Source organism: Rhinolophus sinicus, chromosome 16 (genome assembly GCF_057876585.1).
Source record: "Rhinolophus sinicus isolate RSI-liver-muscle chromosome 16, RSI-T2T, whole genome shotgun sequence".
In the NCBI taxonomy this organism is placed as follows: Eukaryota; Metazoa; Chordata; class Mammalia; order Chiroptera; family Rhinolophidae; genus Rhinolophus; species Rhinolophus sinicus.
The window spans coordinates 77,941,807-77,961,493 of record NC_142516.1 but is presented as its reverse complement, the minus strand read 5'-3'; the positions used below and the strand labels follow the sequence as shown (position 1 = coordinate 77,961,493).

The 19,687-nt window shown below is 57.1% G+C and overlaps 1 protein-coding gene across 1 annotated transcript in view; it reads right to left on the bottom strand.

Moving 5' to 3' along the window:
- Positions 1-268: 268 nt before the first annotated feature.
- The window catches only part of PHF2 (PHD finger protein 2), a 91,239-nt gene continuing 71,820 nt past the window's right edge, over positions 269-19,687 (bottom strand). Inside the window, exons 10-22 of the mRNA XM_074330235.2 lie at positions 18,626-18,717; positions 17,156-17,245; positions 16,060-16,428; positions 14,593-14,712; positions 13,965-14,080; positions 12,948-13,126; positions 12,745-12,815; positions 11,767-11,930; positions 6,485-6,756; positions 4,792-4,887; positions 4,233-4,342; positions 2,989-3,418; positions 269-2,240 (exon numbers count right to left, since the gene is read on the bottom strand). Of these exons, the coding sequence (XP_074186336.2) occupies positions 2,152-2,240; positions 2,989-3,418; positions 4,233-4,342; positions 4,792-4,887; positions 6,485-6,756; positions 11,767-11,930; positions 12,745-12,815; positions 12,948-13,126; positions 13,965-14,080; positions 14,593-14,712; positions 16,060-16,428; positions 17,156-17,245; positions 18,626-18,717 (2,198 nt within the window). The 3' untranslated portion in view covers positions 269-2,151. The remainder of the gene's footprint in view (positions 2,241-2,988; positions 3,419-4,232; positions 4,343-4,791; positions 4,888-6,484; positions 6,757-11,766; positions 11,931-12,744; positions 12,816-12,947; positions 13,127-13,964; positions 14,081-14,592; positions 14,713-16,059; positions 16,429-17,155; positions 17,246-18,625; positions 18,718-19,687) is intronic.

The following is a 19,687-nucleotide window of genomic DNA, read 5'->3' as shown; positions in this document are numbered from 1 at the left end:
TTTGCCCATTTCTGCAGGCCGGCTTCGGGGCAGGGCAGTGTATATGCCCTGTGGGCGATCTGAGGGCTTTGTGAGGGGAACGCTGGTTACCAGGACCTGGGCCGGGAGCCTGGCCTGACTGCCCCTCCTCACACGCAGCCCTCAGGGGTGAGGCGCACAAAACCCAGCCTCTGCACCAGAGCCCCGCCCCCCCCCCACCGCTGTTAGCACCCCCATGGCCCTTATGGCCTGGATGACGGCAAATGAGGCAGAAATGACACAGACATTGTTCTGTACAAAACCTGAAATATTTTTACTCTTTTAAAACTTTGATCTAAGTTGCCTTAGACCTCATGGACTCGATACAAGAGTAATATGAATTGGGAAATAAAACACTTTAATAGCCACGATAAACTTTGTTAGAAATGTACATGTTGCCAAAATAATAATAATAAAATTAAAAAAATAAGAGAGAGAGAGAGAGAACAGTTTGATGGCCGGGTTAGATTATATAAATGTTCAACAATGATGGGCAAGGAAACCTCCAAACCGCTGGGTCGGAATAGTTGGGGCCCGTGAGCGACGCCTTGCCCCGCCTCCAGGCCCAGGGGCCGCATTCCCCAAATAGACTGAGCCGGGGGCAAGGCCCGCATGAAGCTGCCTCTTCTCATGGACAGAATACCCAGGGATGGGCATATAAACAAAGCTCATAAGAAATGTACAAATATAAAAAGCTACAAACATTAATAAATTACAGCATCACAAAACACAGAACACTTCACAAGGTGCTAGTAAAATAACTGTACCCCCACCCCCTTCATCAACAAGAAGGAAAGAAAGAGCTGGTATTCAAGTTGAAGATTTGTCTTCAAACGTGTCTGAAATAGATCTTTTGTGTACTGTTTGCTTCTGTAAAGACAGATATAAGGCTGCACAGACATCACTTGTTTTTCAGGCAATACCTTAGTCCCTAAAAGAAAAAAAGAAAAAAATCATAACAATAAAAAAAAAAGAGGAAGAAAAAGGAAAAGCATCGGAAACCCAACTGTTCATCATACTCAGCAAAAAACTCGTATAAATGTTAATGAAGGACTCTATAGAAAGAAATTCCTAAAGATACTTTTACTCTTATAAAAAAGAAGTTTTTTAAAAAGCTATTTACACGCTACATTCTATGAAAAATATGCTTCAGGAAATACATCTAAAATTAAAATACAGGATTGCCTGAGAAACAAATCCAGCCCCTCCGTGTCGATGGGTGGACATGCGGTCCAGGAGCCACCCATGCACTCAACACCAAGTGCCCACAGGTGACAAGACATAAGTGCCTGGCCCCCTCCCCCCAAATCCTCAGGCCGCCCGGCTGCCATCAGCCCCACTAGGCCTGGGGCAGGGTGCCTTGGCTAAGAAGTGCTTCTCGGAGTGTAGCCAGTAGGGCTGGACAAGGTCTACCCACGTGGCTTAACTTGGGCCCCCTGGGCCCCATATCATGGCTGGGGATCCCATGGTGGCTCCCTCACCCACTAACATACTGACCCTGCTGCTGGCCCCAGTCATCCCTACAAATGCCCTGGGCATTCAGGGTGTAACACCCACCATCCGGCCTGCCACCCGCTGGCCAGGGAGCCTGGAGGCCCCTCTTTTGGCCGGGCCAAACACTCTCTGGATGTGTCTGAGAATAACTCAGGGAGAGATGGGGGTACATAAACACCCTGCTCTCTCCTCCTTTTCCTCTCTAGTGTTCTTTGCCTTTTTTTAAGCCTCTGGAGGCTACCAGCCTGTGGCTGGCTCAGACTCTGGACCTGGTGAGTGGTTGGCTCACTCCTCCTTCCTCGAAGGACTCGTGCTGACAGCAGAGCTGCAGAGGCCCTGCAATCACACCCACGCTCAGGGGGTGCCTAAAGGCTGTCCTGAAACTGGAATGGTCCTCAAATTGGCAGGGCCGTGTTTCTGGAACAGGTCACTCTAAGCAACTTGAGAAAGGACGTCTGTCCATATTGGCAAGCTCTGCCTGCTGAAGCAACAGACGCTCGCTTGTGTGGGGGGAATAGTGGCCGGGAGGAGGTCAGGCCCTCCCCGGGGTGAGGCAGCGTGGCCACCTTCCTGGGGGCTGATGTTATAGCGGGGCTCCGGGGTCCTGAGCGGAGCAGAAGGATCCTGGCTTTCCAAACTTTAAAGGAGCAGTTTTCCATTCCGATGAATTTTCAAAATTTTCCCAAGCCTCTGCTTGGCGGTGGCCATGCCCTTTTTTGTACGTTTTCCTGGGGTAGAGGAGGAGACACAAAAAGGCAGATGAGGGAGAGGGCAAGAGCAGCAGCATGTGAGGCAAGGGGTTTGCAAACCCTCCTTGACTTCCCCCATACTATCTGTAAAATGGGTCTGTGAAGCCCAAGCCTGGAGTTTCTGCATCCCTCTGAAATCACTAATCTTTGACAAAGCACCCAGCTCGGAGGTTACATTGACAAAAGGCAGCAATGGAGGGGAGGAACCATGGCCAGTGGGTGGACCAGGCCAGGACAATGGCATTACTATGAAGGGAGCCCCGCCCCACCCCCCAGCCCCACCTCCTGGCACCAGGGCCACCTGGAGCCACACTCCACATGTCCACAGCTGGCAGGGTCTCACGGACAGGGTGCATGCAGATCGGAGGCCAGGGAGTGACAGTGGAAATGCCAGATGGCCATGCTGCCCACAGTTCACACAGGAGCCTGGGTCAGTCACCCTGGGCCCCTCCTGGAGGCCCCCTGGCAAACCTCTGACCACACCCCAACTCCAAGCCAGGCTCCAAAGCTGAGACCCTAGGGGTCTAAGGAGCTGGACCTAACTCTGAGGTAACCAGACGCCTAAGATTTGCCCCTGACTCTCAACCTTGAAAGAGAGCATTTCTTGCACATGCTGACCGAGTGGGTGGATGCAGACTCGAGTGGCTATGGTGGACAAAGGAGACTTGTGGTCATCTATGGGGACAGTCTACAAGTCTAGGCCGCTAAGGGCCAGTAGGTATGGTACCTTTGGCAGCGGTGTTGTTGGGGGATGATGCAGAGGGCCGCCTCTGTGTGAGGAAGACCCCAGGGGCCATGGGCTGTGAGGCGCGGCCTGCCTGTGTCCCGGCAAAGGCGCCGGCCACGGTGTACTCATGGTCGGCTAGGCTGCTGCTATGTGCCTCGGGCTGGGGCTCGGGTGAGCTGCCCTCCTGTGAGGCCTGGCTGCTGGCCGTGCTGGTAGAGGCCGTGCTGGTAGAGGCCGTGCTGGTGGAGGCTGGGGTAGTGGAGGCAGGGGTGGTAGAGGCCGGGGTGGTGCTGGCCGAGGTGGTACTGGCCGATGTGGTGTTGGCCGAGGTGGTGCTGGCCGAGGTGGTGCTGGCAGAGGCAGAGGGGGAGGTGGTGTTGGGAGCCAGCTTCCTCTTGGAGTTCTTTTTCTTCCTGCTTTTCTGCTCCTCCTTTGAACAAAGCATGTAGGTGAGTTAGCTGGCAGGGCTGGTTGGGCCTCAGATGCTGGGTGCTCAGCTGTCAGAGCAGGGAGCAGCCCACACAACCTCAGACCCAGGGGAGGCAGGTCCCTGTGCATGAGGCCTCTCCGGCGAAGCTTAGCTGCCAGCGCTGTGGGAGCAGAAAGGGCTGGGCCTGTGCCTGAGAAGGTCAGAACAGGGCTGGGGCCCGAGGTGGGCCCACCATGCTTCTCTCTGTGCAGTAGACCATCCTGGACACAGCGATGAGTGGGCTGTGGCACCGGTACTTGACCCTCCATCCCCATCACCCTGCTCTGAGCTGTCATGAGACTCTTGGTTCTAGAACATTCACTTTGGTCCTGTTAACTTCTTTGAGTGCCCAGATGGGGTTGGGCCTGGTCCAGGTGGCACCTAAGGGTCTGGGACCCTCACTTCTGAGGGGTCTGGGACCAGAAGGAACTGAAGTGGCAAACGAAATGGGCGGAACAGAGATGTCACAGAGACGAGGCACCCATCTCCAGCTCCATAAGGACCAGAGGAAAACGCCAGATCACTGGGGACCAGGGAGGGTCCGCCTGAGGAGCTAGTGGCTGGGGCTTCCCCTGCACTAGGGACAGTTGGCCTCAGCAACAAGATACTTGTCAGTGTCAGGGTCCCAGGCCACCAGTTCCCTGCTTCCCCACCCCCACTCTTAGGAACTTAGGGGCCTAGAGGAACAGGGAACAGTTACACTCAAATGTCCCTAAGCCTATGACAGTCACCAGTCTGGGTAGTCTTTGCACAGGGTTGAGGGGCCCCTCCTCACCTGCTGGGATAGCTTGGCTGCAGCGGCCGCCAGCCCGGTCTCGATGGAGGCCACTCTGGTCCCCTCACGAACAGGCCTGTCCTGCCTTGGCACCGATGGGCCAACCCTCGCTTTGGGAAAAAAGGTCAGCCTGCCTCAATCATCCACTTAACACTGTGTGCACCCTGGGGCTCCCCTGGACTGGCCCCAGGCTCCCTGAGTCCCAGGACACATCACAACTCAGAGAGGGTCAGTGAGAGGCCCAACAGTGTAAGGGATCCCATCCAGCAAGACGGGAAAGGGCGCATGGGGGTGGATGGTCACCTAGAAAGTGGACAAGGCCCCCAGTATCAAGGCTGCCATGATAGGGGCCAGGTGAAAAGGTGGCCCTCCAAGGGCTGCTCGCTGAGGAGAAACTAGGAAATGGGCTGACCCACCACGGGGCCACCACACCAGCCCACTCACAGGAGCGCTTGGTCTCCAGGTCCCAGGAGGGAAGCAGGCCTCCCACGCCCCATCGGAGCCCTACACAGAACCAGTCAGATGTGGGCAGCGCTCCCCCCTACTGCCCCAGCACAACCTGTCGGGCTATAGGGAGCGTCATCTGAGGCTTTCCTCTTCTTGGACCGGGACTTGAAGACCGGGCTGTCCTCGTCAGACTCCAGGGAGGGGTACACTAGAGAGACAAGGGGAAAAAGGGCTGAGCCACTGGAGTGGCTGTGGGGAGTGGGCATGCAGGCAGCTGGCAGACCTGGTAACTGGCATCCCCAGGGCCATCCTCAGATTGCAGAGCACTGGGCACAAAGGTGCCCCAGAAATCGTCCACCCCAAATCCCCTTGAGGTTCAGAGAGGGACAGCAATTGGCCATCCAAGAGGCCCCATGCAGCCCCCAGGGACACCTGACCAGCCTCACCCACCCCAGACTGGCTGTAGCACCCACTGGACACCCAGTTCTTCTCAGAAAGTCTCATTCTCTCCTGCTATCATGGAGCTAGGTGGCTATGAAGGTCCCCAGACCCATCTCAGGGAGTCTCTGGGGGAGGGAGCCCCACACAGCAGCTCTGGGTGACTTGCCAACTATTGCTCTTCCCACTATAGGTTGTGACCTTCAACCTCCAAATCTGTGGCACTTGAACCCCCAGGACCTGCCCCACGCCCCAAGGGAGCCCAGCAAATAGAGTTCATTCCACTGTCCGTCAGACCAGGGTAGGTCCCACAGCAAGACATGGACGTGTCCACCAGGTGAGGCAGGGCCGACATCACTGCTGGGGGCTGTCTGGGTACAGCAGCATGAAAACATGGCCCTTGGACCTTCGGGACTGTGCTGAAGGCCTGCCCTGCAGCATGGGGGCCAGCGGACCCCTGGCCCTGGCCTGTGTCAGCACGCTATGTCCCGCGGGGACCGAGAGAGATGTCCCTGGGCAGGTCCTTGCTCCTGAATCTCCTCCTAGGAGGCCGACAGCAGCTCCTCCAGAGCCTGGAGCCTGGAGTCCAGGGCCTGCAGAGGCCCTGCTGGGGGTGAATGGCTGTGCCCCCAGAAGGAGGCCATACTCATGGCCCAGCCCCCAACCTACTGCCTGCCACCTCAGATACAGGCCACAGAGCCACTGTTTCTCCATCTACACAGAGACAGACAGGGTGCCCGCATGCAGCCTCGACACATCTACAAGTGTGAAATGGTGCAGCTACATGGAGGATGGCTGGGCGGGTCCTCAGAAGGTGAAATAAGCTGCAACCTTTGACCCAGCAGTTACGAGGCCTGGCCCCTCCCACATATGCACCTGGGGACACAGGCCACACAAACTCCCTGCACACCCTAGCAGCACTATTCCAGTCACGAAAAGGTGGACACCCACGTGTCCGTGGGTGGATGAAGAGATAAACAATGTGGTATGTCCACACTGTGGAATATTATTCACCCACAAAATGAAGTGCTGACATGTGCTACAACATGGGAGAACCCTCAAAAGTAAGCCAATGAAAGAAGCCAGATACAAAGGACGCAGCATTGTTGGATACTGTGAAGATGACGTATCTAGGATATGTGGGACAGAAAGCAAACCAGAGGTTACCAGGGGCCAGGGAAGGGGACAGCGGAGTGGAGCGGGCAGGGTGTCCTCTGGGGTGGTGACATGCTGTGTCTGTGGTGATGGTGGCACACCCTCTAAATATACTAAACACCACTGAGCCCCACACTTTTAAAGGGTGACGTTTATGGTTTGTGACTTATCTGTCCTAAGACAGGGCTGGCTGCATGGCCAGAGGCACTCACCGTAGTCCGAGTCCTTAAAGCAGGCGTCCAGGTGGTCCTGCTCCTCATAATCATCGAGGTCCACGCTGTTTTTGGCTGCCCTCTTCAGCAGCCGCTTGCCTGTGCTCTTGCCGCCAGCCCCATTCTTCCGGGAGCCGTGGGCCACCAGCGAGCTGCCCTTGGCCTGGCCGGGGCCCCACGTGGTCTGCAGGCAGGAGTCGGAGGCTTGCAGGTTGGCCATGGACAGCATTCCCTGAATGGCTTCCTGTGTGCTGGGGGAGGCTGGGGGCTGGCTGGAGGCACAGAAAGACAGGAGCTCAGACCAGGCCCGTGGCCCACGGCCCACACATCCACTCATCCAGGGGTCAGGAGAGGATGTGAGGAGAAATGGTGGTGGCTGACAACTTACCCATGGGAATGGCCAGCCACCACCTTTGCCTCCCCTCTGCTCCCACCCTCACTCCAGGGCAGGAGTCGGGGGAGCCCTGAGGCCTCAGGGCAGAAAGAGGCTTGGAGAGGAGACAAAGGGAGGGGAATGGAGAGAGGGGAGGAAGAGGGGCTCAGGAAGGTGGTTGACAGCCTAAGCCCGCAGGCCGCCCATGCTCCTTCACTCCAGCTGGCTCTGGGTGCTCCACAGCCCACCCCACACTGTTCTCCTACATTGGACCCCTGCCCTCAGCCCCAGCCCGGGCGCTCCTTTCCCTGCACCTTGGAGGGCACCCTTCCACTCAGCACTCCGAGATAGGGGTACCACAGCCCTCTCCCTCCCGCCGCCCATGCTCTGCCCAGGTGACCCACATGTTCTCTCCACAACTGTGCTGGCACCTGCAACTACATCTACACACAAATCTACACTTGATCCTATACATACATCTACACCCACACCCATCCGCACGCACACCTGTCACCGTATCTATACCTGGACCTACATCCACATCCACATCTGTACCTACACTGCACCTGCACCTACACCTGTACCTGTACCTGTACCTCACCTGACGGCCATTCACACCTCAGCTCAGCCCGAGCTTAGTTCCTCTCAGTCCCGATGCCCAAGCTGAATGAGGCGACTTTCTTGATGCCACCTTCCCCTTACTGATTCTAGCACCCTGCTGCCCTCCAGCTCTGGGCAGTGCTGCCCCCCTAGCGCCAGCCAGCACTTTCCCAGTGATCTTCGTCCCATACCCCACACACGAGCCCCTGCTGCCTCCCCAAGCTGCACTGGCTCCCCTCTCTTCAGAAGGACCTGCTCTGGCTTCTGAAACACCCAGTGCAGCTGGCACGACTGCCCGCCACTCTGTTATGTGCTGGCCTGGCTCTGGGAGGGGTAGGCGGGTGGCACGCTCCCACAGAACCAGGTCCTGAGAGCTCTGGACAGCAAGGCCACTCCAGGCCAAAGCTCCTCCAGCAGCTTCCCTCCCCTCCTCGTCACTGCAGACCCTCCCATGGGGTCCTTCTCAGCCTCCTCGTGGAGGGGTGCTCTCCGCTCCATGCCCTCTCCTCCTTTCCCTGCTCCACAGCCTATCTCTGCCCGAGCCCACACCTCTCACAGCCAGAATCCCCAACCTGTCTCTGCACCAGAACCCCTGGGCAGCTTATAAATGCCAAATGCTAAAGCCCCGCCCAGAAATTCTGGATTGGCCTGGGCTCTGGGTATCCCTGCAGCCAGGACAGAGGGTCCCGCCCTGTTCACCCTCCACATCCCCATAAGGCACAATGCCCAGCCAGGAAGCTCCTAGGGGGCCTGGCCCAGCAGGGTGACTCAATTCAAGGCCATTGCTGGCTGTCACCTGGGATAGAACAGCTGCCCCAGACTTCAGGGCCCAGCTAAACCTCTCATTGCATCAGGGACTGGGGGTGGCTGACTCTCCCTCTGCTCCCTGGGGCCCTGAGAGGCAGGGCCAGGAGCCTGGCATGGGGTTGGGATTCTACAGCCCTGCTTAGCCCTCCTGTCACAGACCTAGGAGGCAGCAGTGGTCTCACCCTGTGTGTCTGATGTACAGGCCCCCTCATGCCCACCGCATATGCCCCGCCCCCGCAAATCTGCCGGCAGGGCTGCTGTGGCCCTGACACAGCACCAGAAAGTATGGGTCCATACGGCCCCACTGGGGGTTCTGTACCATCTTCTCTCACACTGTCCCCTCTCCATACCTTCCCCCATTTCCAAGAAGTGTTCAAAGCATATTTAGTGAGACCATTAAAATGAGAAACAAGAGGTTCCCAAGACTGAAGCTGGAGCAGGGCAGGGAGATGGAGCTGCCACAGGGGCAGACAAAGAGTACAGTCCCTGCAGTCCCGGGGCCACCAAGCAAGTGTGGACGGAAGCCATCCTACGAGGTGTACTCAGGGCTCTAGGCCGAACTGGGGGAGGAGGTGATGGGTAGTGTCTCTTGGGGCACCCCTCCTCCAATACCACTTCCCCTGCCCTGACCTGATGGGACTGTGTTCCTAAGCCGCAAACAATGGGAAAATCAAGTACAGTCAGACCACCCTGGTTTCTCAGGAAGCCCCAGTTGGCCCTTCTGCCTGCCTCAGTGCCCCCTGCCCCAGCACCAGCCACACAGCACTGTGACCCGTTTGTCCACTCACCATGAGCAAAGGGCTGCCCAGACTCCATTGGGGGCGTGCGGTATTTGGCAGTGTCACTGTTATACCACAGTCATCGACACTCTGAGCAGGGACAATCCCCCGAACCAGCATGGGAGCTAGCAAGCCCAGAACTAGCCCTCCACCCTTTGTACCAGGCTCTTGGTGTGTGTGGGGGGTGGGGGAGGCGATGTGGCCTGGGCCCCTTATGCAGCCTCATGGCTATATAGAAATCAGACTTCCAGCAAGGACGGGAGGGTGGGGGTCAGTATACCAACCTCGAAGGTCCCTTAAAGCCAACTACCCACCCACCTATGCCAGCTGAGCCTTGAGGTCCCAGCCCAGCTCAGCTGAAACCCAAGAGGGGGGCCGTGGAGCCCAGGGCCACCGCTCGGGGCCGCCGTCTGTCCACACCAGGCACGGATCAAGGAGCAAAGTCTAACCAGTGCACATGGAAAATAATACCTTAATCCTCCAATTATCATACCGAAATCCTCTCTGTTCCCCCTAGCAGTAAACACTAAGCAAACCATCCACAAGAAATTAACATATTTTCCTCCATTTTCTTCAGCTGTTTTTTTCCAAATAGTGAATACTTAAAACAGAGCAAATGGACCATCAAAAACTGACCTACACTCCAAATGGGAGACTTGGGAGAGGAACTGCCTGTGGCAGGCTGAGGGGGGTGGCCCAGCAGGCACGTGTGCAGTGTGCGGGCGTGTGAGGCACACGTGTGTGTGCGTCTACAGAGCAGTCAGCAGTGCATTCCCAGACTGGCCACCCTCCTGGTTGCTGCAGCAGCTGTGTTCCCCGCTCCCCGCGAGTCCTGGGCACTGGCCTATCTGCCCTCATTCAGGGGCCTCTCCCTGGAACTTTGGGGGCCAGGGTGTCTTGGGTGCCTCTCCAGGATCTGAGTGGCAACCAGTCACTGAGACATCACTAGCCACAGCTCTCCCCAGAAAAGGGCACCCCAAAGGGGCATGGAGCCGATAGCGGGCATCAGCGTCCTCTGGGAAAGGGGCTCACAGCCAGGCCCCTCCTCCCGAAAAAGGTCCAGGGTGTCTCTGCAGTGAGGGGCTTAGGTTTCACACCCACAGAAACCACTTAAAGCTGAGCAGGGAACTATGTCCACTCCCATGAGAGGACATAACACTGCACAAAAAGTAGTAACTTATGAAAAAAGATGCGCCCATTTGATTAGCAAGAGCCCTTTTCAATCAAGCTCCAATCTGCCTCCCAAACCCCTCTGTCTAAAATGGGCCTGACGTTTGGACTCCATGGGCTCACGTGGCCCTGGGACCTTGATTCTGGAAACATGAACTTGGAGGCAGAAGTGGGGGTGTGGAGAGCAGATCTAGGGGACAGAGCGGGCACCAAGCAGACCATGTGGGCCCACCTTCCTTGCCAAGTCACTCCTGCCTGGATGCCATCACCCAGCACCACCAACCTTCCTGGCCTCATGCTCGACTCTGTAATCAGGAAAATGGAGATTCTGGTCCTCTATCTGCCACCTCCTAGCAAGTTGCCTAAGCAATCCGAGCCTCAGTTTCCCCATCTATGCAGTGAGAATCTGCTGCTGTCTTGAGGACTAGGTGGGGAGACACCACCACAGTGGCTAAGGTCCCCAACTGGGGAGGCTGCAGGGGGCATAGGCCCAGACTCCTCCGTTCTGTCTGTGGTACTTGCAGAAATGCCAGATGAAAAAACAATTTGGCCAAAATGCTTACAAACAAAATTTAATTGGGATCCAGAGAGAATTTAACTCTCTGGACCATCATGAGAGAAATGAGCCCCAGCCCTTCATCCAATGCAAAGCCCAGATTAATCCACTTCTCTTGAATCAGAGGATTGAGGCTGGTCAGGCCTGGGCAGGAAGGGCCACCTGGCCTGAGCTAAGCAGACAAAGGTCCTGGACCACCTGCCCACCCACCCGGAATCCTGGGGCCTCCAGGACAGAACAGCATCTACCATCAGGTGAGTGGGCTCCGGACTCAGCCAGACAGGTCACACATCTGGTCTCCAGGACAGTCTGTCCCCCAACGGTGTGGTGATCTAGGAACGCGGCCCACCCAACCCCTCCTCACAGCGCAGCTCTCACATCCCTGAACTCGGAGGCCACTGTCTCCTGTGCCGTGGGGTGAGGGCTCTGTAAAGAAAGCAGTCTTGTGGTCCCAGACACGTACCTCAAATGCCCTTGACCTAGACACTAGGCGCACGCCGTGGAAATTTTTGCCCATTATTTTTATGGCATCCAGGAAGTGACAAAACAGAGATGGCTGGGAAGATGGCTGGGCATCCCAGCTGGAGCAGCCCTGACAACTGGCAGGTGCCCAGCTGGGTCCTGCTTCCCCACAGGGACCCCAGGTACAGCTGCTCCTCGACGCCTTCCACCATGGCCCCACCCACATTCACTCCTTAGCCGCCTCCCTGTCCAGGCACTACTGTGGGGAGGACCCTCTGTCCTTAGTGCTCGGTGCCCTTCATCAGGACCTCTGCCGACACACAGGACGCACATGGCCAGCAAACACTCACCTCCCTGGCTGCCTGGCACCACCTCTGTAGACAGGAGTCCTGCTCTGGCCTCCCTGCCTCTGGGACATGGGCCCTGAGACCCATTGTGTGCAAACTGCCACAGCCAACAGAGCCCCACATGGAACCCCTGTGCGGCCCATGTGAAGCACCCACACCCCTCAGCCACCCCTGGGCCCAGGGCCTACCTGTTGGGGTTGTACTCAAGCGCGCCCACCTCCTCGCTGGCCTGCAGCAGGTCCAGGATGCCTGCGGCTGAGCCCCCGCCGTCCTTCTTCACTTTGGTGTTTCGCATGGGCTTGGTGTCCGTGTCAATGTGCAGGGAGCCCTCGTCCGAGGAGTCGTCGCTCGGCTATGGGGACAGGGAGCCAGTCAGACCAGGGCTTAGGGGAGGGACCGTGCTGTTCCTCTTGACAAGAAAAAGAAGTTGTTAAAAGTTATAAAGAGCCTGCTGTGTAATGAGCACCTGGGGCTGGCTGGCCACACACAGCCCGCCATGGGTGCTGGAGCTTTCCACTGGGATTGTGGAGCCCTACCCTCAAAGAAACCAAGTGCTGTCATGCCCAGCACTGTTTCCTGAGAGGAACCCCGGTCCCTAGAACCTTATGTGAGAGGTCCATAGGTACAAGAGGAACTGGTGTGGTTGGACGGGGTGCAGGTGGGAGGATGTACCCACACCTGAGGGACCCCAGTTAATAGCCCCTGGCAGGTGGCTCTGAGGGGACACTCGGGGTCTCGCTAGGTAGAATGTGACCCCCATGGAAACCCCAGCCTCCATGGAGATAGCTGCCACATCCTGGGTTAGATGAAGACTTCCAGGTCATCTAACTTAATCCCCCAGCAGGCCGGGCCCCACTTCCCCCTGCACCCCATCCTCAGCATCAAGTAGATCTGTTATCTTTATGGCCTGTCTGGCTGAGGGGTCTGAAGGCCCCACCAAGCAGAGAGCTGCAGACCTTCCACATCCTGCACCTGCTTTTTCCCTCCCATGAGGGGCCCCAGGGCTCACATCGCTATCTTTGGTGTCCAAACCAGCCTCCCCCCACAAAAACCCCGAGAAAAGGGTGGGGCATAAAGACCCCCTTTGCACCCCAAGCAGAAAGCTCAGTGAGAGATGTCCCACCAAGTGGTGTACAGGCCAGAGCTTCGCCGTCCCAGGTACTTACCTTGTAGAGTGCCGAGTCTGGCTTTGGCTTTGTGACAGGCGTGGGCAGTGGCTCCTTCTTGTCCAGTAAGACTGAGACCAGAGCAGACGGGAGTCAGTGGTGGCTTTGGGAGGATGGGCCATGGCTGGCCACGCCTGATACCTGCCCGCTCCGGGATGGCCCTACAGGGCTGGGTCTGCCCCTCCCCACATCCCCCAACTCACAGGACAGGTCCCTCTTCGGGGCATTTTTCTTCCTCCTGATGGGAAACTCGTCGATCTTCAGCTCGCCATCATCCGACACGTACTCATACTCATCACGCACAGGCTGAGGCTTCTCCTCCTTGAAGTTCTGCAAGGCCCCGAATACCCCTGGGCTCGTCTGCGGCTTGAGGGCCTTGGAACTGGGGCAGAAGTAGGCTGGTCAGTGTGGGTCCACATGGCCTGACCAGTACCCTCACCACCCCGCCACAGGCCTCAGAGGGTCACCAGCCAGGCTGGATGCTTCCGAACTCCCCCCGCCCCCCCGCTCCAACCTCGCATTTCCTCCCAATGCTGTGACCCCAGGCAGGGGCCCACCCCTCCTCGATGCCCAGCCTCTCCTTGGGCTTGTCTCAGGGTATGCCCCTCACTGCCCACCCTGGCCACTGGACCAGCATGGCCTTCCCTCAGCCTGCCCCACAGCTCTGGTCGCGGCCTCCCCGTCGGCTCAGGGCCTGGGCACATGCTCAGGAGTAGGGACAGCAGGCTGGGGTAAAGATGTCTGCAATTCCCAAGGGTACAGCAACAATTCTCAACCTCGGAAACACAGAGGTAGGCCAGTGCTGAGCCTGCTGGGTGTGGGGGCATGAGCTAGGTAACACCACACACACACACACACACACAACCACACACACACACACACACACACACGTACACACACACACAGGTGTGGTATGATTACAGAGTCACGTTTACCTTTCTCTCCTCCATTTCTAAACTCTCTACCATATGGTCAGTCATAGAGTTAACACCATTTAAAAGCCCTTCGGGACCCAAGAGAAATCAAGGACGTGATCAGGGCCAGGAAGTCATGGCAACAGGGACCCACAGATCAGACCCATCCAACCTGCTCACTGTGCCTGTATGATGTGTATGTGGGGTGGGTGTGCGGGTGTGTATGTGTGTGTGTGTTTGTGTGTCTGTGTCTGTGTGACATGTGGTACAATGGGACCAACCCCTCCTGTCACAAGCATCACATACCCCAGAAGTTTCTTGTTGGAGAAAGAAAATGAGAATTTGGCGTCCTTGTTACCAGACGGAGGCTTCTCCAACTTCTGCTCTTCCTCCATCTTCAGTAGGGAGTCGGGTTTGCTGTTCTGAAAAGCAAACCCGGTCCGTCCTTAAGCCCCTTGCAGAAGGCCAGTGGGTACAAGCAGCAGGACCAGCTCGCCTCTTCCCTCTGCACATGTCACCGGGGACCCATAGGCCTGCAGGACCTGCCCTGGGACACTGCCTGGCTCCAGGGAGTGTGAGCTTGAATGGGGCTGGGCGAAGGAGGACAACGCTGTCCATCAACTCAGAGGGGCACATGCTTGGCCTCTTTGGCTAGGAGGCCCCCAGAACAACCCCACGGGAGGTGACCAAACCTTCACAGCACCACTTACTGGGGACAGACAGGTGGACACACACTTGCACATGCCCTACAAGCGTACACATACCCACACACACACAGCCACACAGGTATGTACCTTTGTTCATAACACAAGCTCACACACACCCCACACACTGCCTCCCCTGAACACAGCCCCCTCTGAAAATACACATTCACCAGCATGAGTGTGCAAACAACAAGTACACACACATGCACACCCCCACACACACACCTCACCTTATACTTCCACTTGGCCTCCGACTTGCTCTTAGTTTGCTCTCGGATTTCTAGCCTCTCCACATCATTCTGTGTGTTAATTACCTCCTTGTTGGGAACGCTCAGAACACTCTTTGAGGCCTAGAAAACAGCAGCCGTGAACCAGCAGTGGACATGGGAGGGCAGCAGGACTACCTCAGGTTACAGGACAAAATGAGTGACAGAGCCCCTCCCTCCTGCTAGACAACATGCAGCAGCTCACCCATCCCATCAACCATGCATCCACCATGCATCCACCCATCCATCCATCCATCCATCCACCCACCCATCCATCCATCCATCCATCCACCCACCCATCCATCCATCCATCCATCCACCCACCCATCCATCCATCCATCCATCCATCCATCCACCCATCCATGCATCCACACCACCCAGCTATCGATTCACCCATCCACTCACCCATCCACGCAGCCATCCATCCATCATCTACCCACCAACCCATCCACCCACCAACCTATCCATCCACATACCCAGTCACCCATCCACTCACCCACCCAACCACCCATCCATCCGCCATCCACCATCCATCCATCCATTGAACCACATATCTACCTGTCCACCCATCCATTGATCCATCCATCTTCTCATCCATCTACCCAATCATCCACCTACCCATCCATCCACCATCCACCCATCTGTCCACCCACTCATTATCCTACCCATCCATCCACTCATCCACTATTCACCTACCCATTCATATATATCCATCTATCCATCCATCCATCCATCCACCCACCTATCCATCGATCCACCCACCCATCCACTACCCATCCACCCACTTACCCATTTACCCTTTTTTCTCCTTCCCTCCCTCCATTCATTCATTCATCTATCTACCTTCTTTGTCTTGAGGAAGGGAAAACCAATGTGTCCCACTGCAGCCCTGCAATACTGGCCCTGGTGGTCGCTGACCTCCTGGAGGTGGTTAACACCTCCCACTAGCAGTAAATCACTCAATGGGGCCCGGTCTTAGGAACTTATGGTCCCTGAAGCCAACACCAAGACCCTCTGATCACACTGGTGGGTCCTCAGGGTAAGGCTCGCCTCTCTCACTGTTCATGGGGGCTTAGGCCCCTCTAGCAACCTGGCCCCATTGCTACACCCCTCCTGCCTCCCCACTACCCTCCAACAGGTGCCTCACCCGCCTTCAGATCTCAGCCAATGCCTGGGCCTCAGGGAAGATTCAGCCAGCTCATCCCCTAGGTGACTCCCCATGGTGCCACCCCGTCCCAGCACACATATTGTTGCTTTTATCGTGAGGGTCTCTCTCCAGCTGCCCACCATGCCAAGCTTGGGGCAGAGCCCACCTGCCCTGGTTTTCTAGCACAAGAACATGGCAACCCCAGTTCCACCCCACAGGCCCAGTCCCTAGTGTGTGTGCTGGCCCACTGACCGCCCAGCAGTGGGGAGGGTGAGGCTACCCACCTTGCCCTTCTTGGGCGGCTCTATCTTGGTCAGCGCCTCCTTGGTGTGGGCCTCCAGAAGGTCCAGGTTGGGGATGGTAGGTGAGGCCGAACCCCTGCACTTCTTCCCTTTCTTTTTGCCCCCATCCTTCAACTTCAGTGATTTGGGGGGCTTTGAGGGCTTGGGGGGTTTGGGGGGCTTAGGGACTTTGGATGGCTTGGGCATCTTCATGGTTTTGGGAGTCTTTTTTTTGGACACTTTCTCCAGGAGGGACCGAGGAGGGCTGGCCTCAATGGGGGATGGGGGCTCCTCCTTCTCTCGGTCCCCAAAACAGATGTCATTCGAGGAGATGGCTGTAGTCACTTCGGGTCTGGCTGCCTTGGAGGCATTCTGGGGGAAGGAGAGAGAGAGGTGATCAACTGCCTCCTGCCAAAAGGGGCTTATGGCCCCAGGCCATGGGAGACACTCAAGCGAGAAAGGAATATCCATCTATACCGTTGTGTGACATGGGCAAATCCTTCTACACCATCTGTGTGATACACTCACATCTGCCCACACCATGTAACAGTCACATCTATCTTATATCATCCATGTGACATGCTCACATTCATCTCTACCATCGTTGACATGCTTACTTCTATCCTACATCATCCGTGTAACAGTCACATCCATCTATACTGTACATGTGACAGGCATATCAATCAACACCATCCATGTGACACAGGCACATCCATTTACACCATCATGTGATACACTCACATCTGTGTATACCATTCATGTGACAGGGTACATTTATCTACACTACGCATGTGACATGGGCACATGTGTCTACACCGTCAGCCACTTGGCCCTCTACCTCCTTGGTGGGGATGGCTGGAGGGGCTAGACTCTTCCTCCACCAGCCCTACAGGGAACTGCAGAGGAGCTCACACCCCATGTCTCCTTCCCTAAGCTCCCGCCAGGAGACTGCAGCCTGCCACAGGGGTCTAGGAGTCCGAGCCCACGTCATGCAGGAGACCCACATGGCAGTCCCTGGCTGGCGCTGTGGGGAGGGCCAGGGAAGACGGACAGACAGGCCTCCCTCAGCCAGGGTCAGAGGCCCCGGGGTCAGCCCTACCTCACTGAGCCGGATCTCTTTGGCGAGGTCTTTGATGAGCTGCGAAGGTTTGAAGTGCTCTGGGAGCTCGTCTTCATGCTCTGCCAAAGCCTGCAGGACAGCCACGCACAGGGTCAGCAGGCCAGCTGCCAAGTCTGGGCATGGATGCCCGCCTTCTGTGCCATGCCCACTTCTGCTCTACTTCTCACCCACAGGGGCCCCAAGCAGGCTCAGCCTCTGTGGTTCCTGACTAGCCCTCTCTGTCCCTCCAGCTCTGCCTTGCCTATTGACCTAGGACCCACCGCTACCCAGACAGGCATGGGACAGGAGCTGCCATGGGCATAGACTGGCTGTGTGGGGTCCTGGAGAAGTTAGCCCTCTCCAGCCAGACACTGCCCCTACAAGAAGGCTCTGCTGTGACCCCACTCTACAGGTGGAAAAAGTGAGTCCCGGAGACTCCAGCAGCTGCAGAGCGAGTGTGGGCTGTCCCTTCTTCCTGAGCACAAGGTTGCTTGTCCTGGCCATCTGGCTGAGGTAAGGTAAAGGGGTGCCCTGCACCACTCACTCTAAGCTTTGAGGCCAGAGGACATGTGGCCACAGGACAGCCCTGGGAGGGCACTGGCTGACCCACCCCACCTGGCTCACCCATGAGAGATGCAGGAAGCACAAGGAAGCACACAGGTGTACCCCTCCTGGCTCCCACCCCCAAGGCCTCCTGCAGGCCTAGTGGGGCCCGGGCCCACTCAGACAGTGCTGGCTCTCCTGACTGGGAAAAGAGGAGCCCCCAGTGAGGAGACATGGACCCAGAGACTGCCCAAGGCTGATCGGGCCCCTCCCCTCCCTGTGTGCCAACAATCCAGGCAAGATGCCAAGGGAACTCTGAAGCCACTTCTCTGGGGGCCTCCATTGGAAAAAGAGCTGCTGCATGGGTGCTAGTGAAGGTGTGGGGGCCATGGGGGGCACAGGCCAGTGTTACTTACTGTGGGGGATATGGGAAGCATAGGGCAGTGCTAATAGGGGGCCATGGGGACACAGGACAGTGCTACTGCAGGTGGCTGTGGGGGTAGGGGGTCAGAGGAGGAAAGGCCTGCCTTTGTCACTTGGCAAAGCTGGGCTGAGCTGATACCTGAGCCAGGAGGGGCTGACAGGGCATCCCTGCTCTCCTGTCCAGAGCCCGGCACCTGGTCATCTGGCTGGCAGCTGCACAGAATCTTCCTGCTTCCTGTCCTCTGGGGTTCACTCAGTGCCACCAGCCTTCTTCCCACTGAATCTCCAGGCTACCCAACCCCTACCCTTTAGGCTGGGCTTCCAGATGGAGGGCTCTCTCCTGTTACCCACCCCCTCGTCCCCACCCAGGTGTCTGACTTGGGCTGGTGGCACCCGCTTGCTCTTCACCCACTAGTTCCCACGGAAGGAAAGATGAACCCTGGGGATGGCTCCCCACCTGCCATCCTCCCCTCACCCTGGGTCACGCCTGGCACACTTCCCTACCTGCTTTTTCGTCCATGATCTGAAAGCACCATTGAGAATTTTAGCTCCTTGGACTAAATGAGGGGGCAGCTGCTTCCCGGATTTGTGAGAACCTGGGGGGAGATGAAGGGGTTTGCTCAGGTGGGCACCTGCCTGCCCTCACCTGTCACCTGAAGGCGACTTCACGCCTAAGGTGGGATGGAAATGAGGGGACAGCTCAAGGCTGGACCTTCCAGAGGCCTCTGCCCACTGCCACTGGCCCAACTGCCAACGGTTCCTCTTAGAACCTGGGAGACGCCTGTCTAGGACACCTGTCGGGGCAGAACTGTCCCTTCCACCATCCACCCTCCAGGCCCCTCACCAGGCGGCCTGGCTACCCCTTCTGCCTGCTCCTCGGCCCGCCTCAGCAAAGGGTCACAGTTGAGCCCAGAACCAAGCATCCCAGGAGCTTTCTGATTCCCACCTTCTGCATGGCTGAAGGACACAGGGAGGTGGGTCCGATTCCCGCTGGGGCCCACTTCAAAGATGCCCTTGGGGGCCAGGGTCAGCCTCACAGAAAAGGGACAGAGCATTCCCGCTTCCTGTCGGAGAGCTCTGACACTGCCAGGTGACTAAATGCCCCTCTGCCTGGCTGGAGGCAGATCCCTGGGTCTTCTTGGTCCCAGGCGGCTATGCTGTCACCCTTCACAGAGGAAGGCTTGAAGCAGGGTGGCAAGGGTGTCCCAGTGGGGCCCCACTGGCCAGCAGTCGCTCTGGATTCAGTTAGTCCCTAGTGGGCTCTGCCCACACTGCCCCCACCTTGTCTCCCACCGAGCCCCCTAGGCAGGCACTCCCTCTGCCAGGGTGGAGCTCAGAGCTCTGAATTTGGGGCCTGATGGGCGAATTTCATTGAAACCTGGCCAGTTCGAATTAAGGACCATTTTCAGCTTTCTCGTCTCAAACTAGAGCCAAAGTCAAGAGGGTCCCTATAGGTGGGCTTCGCTCTGCTCTTACAGACACAAAAGAGCAGCTTCCAGAAAGGTACCGCTGAGAAAGGAGAACATTGAAGCAAAGTTCCTCTGGTTCCCTCATGCAGCTGTGGAA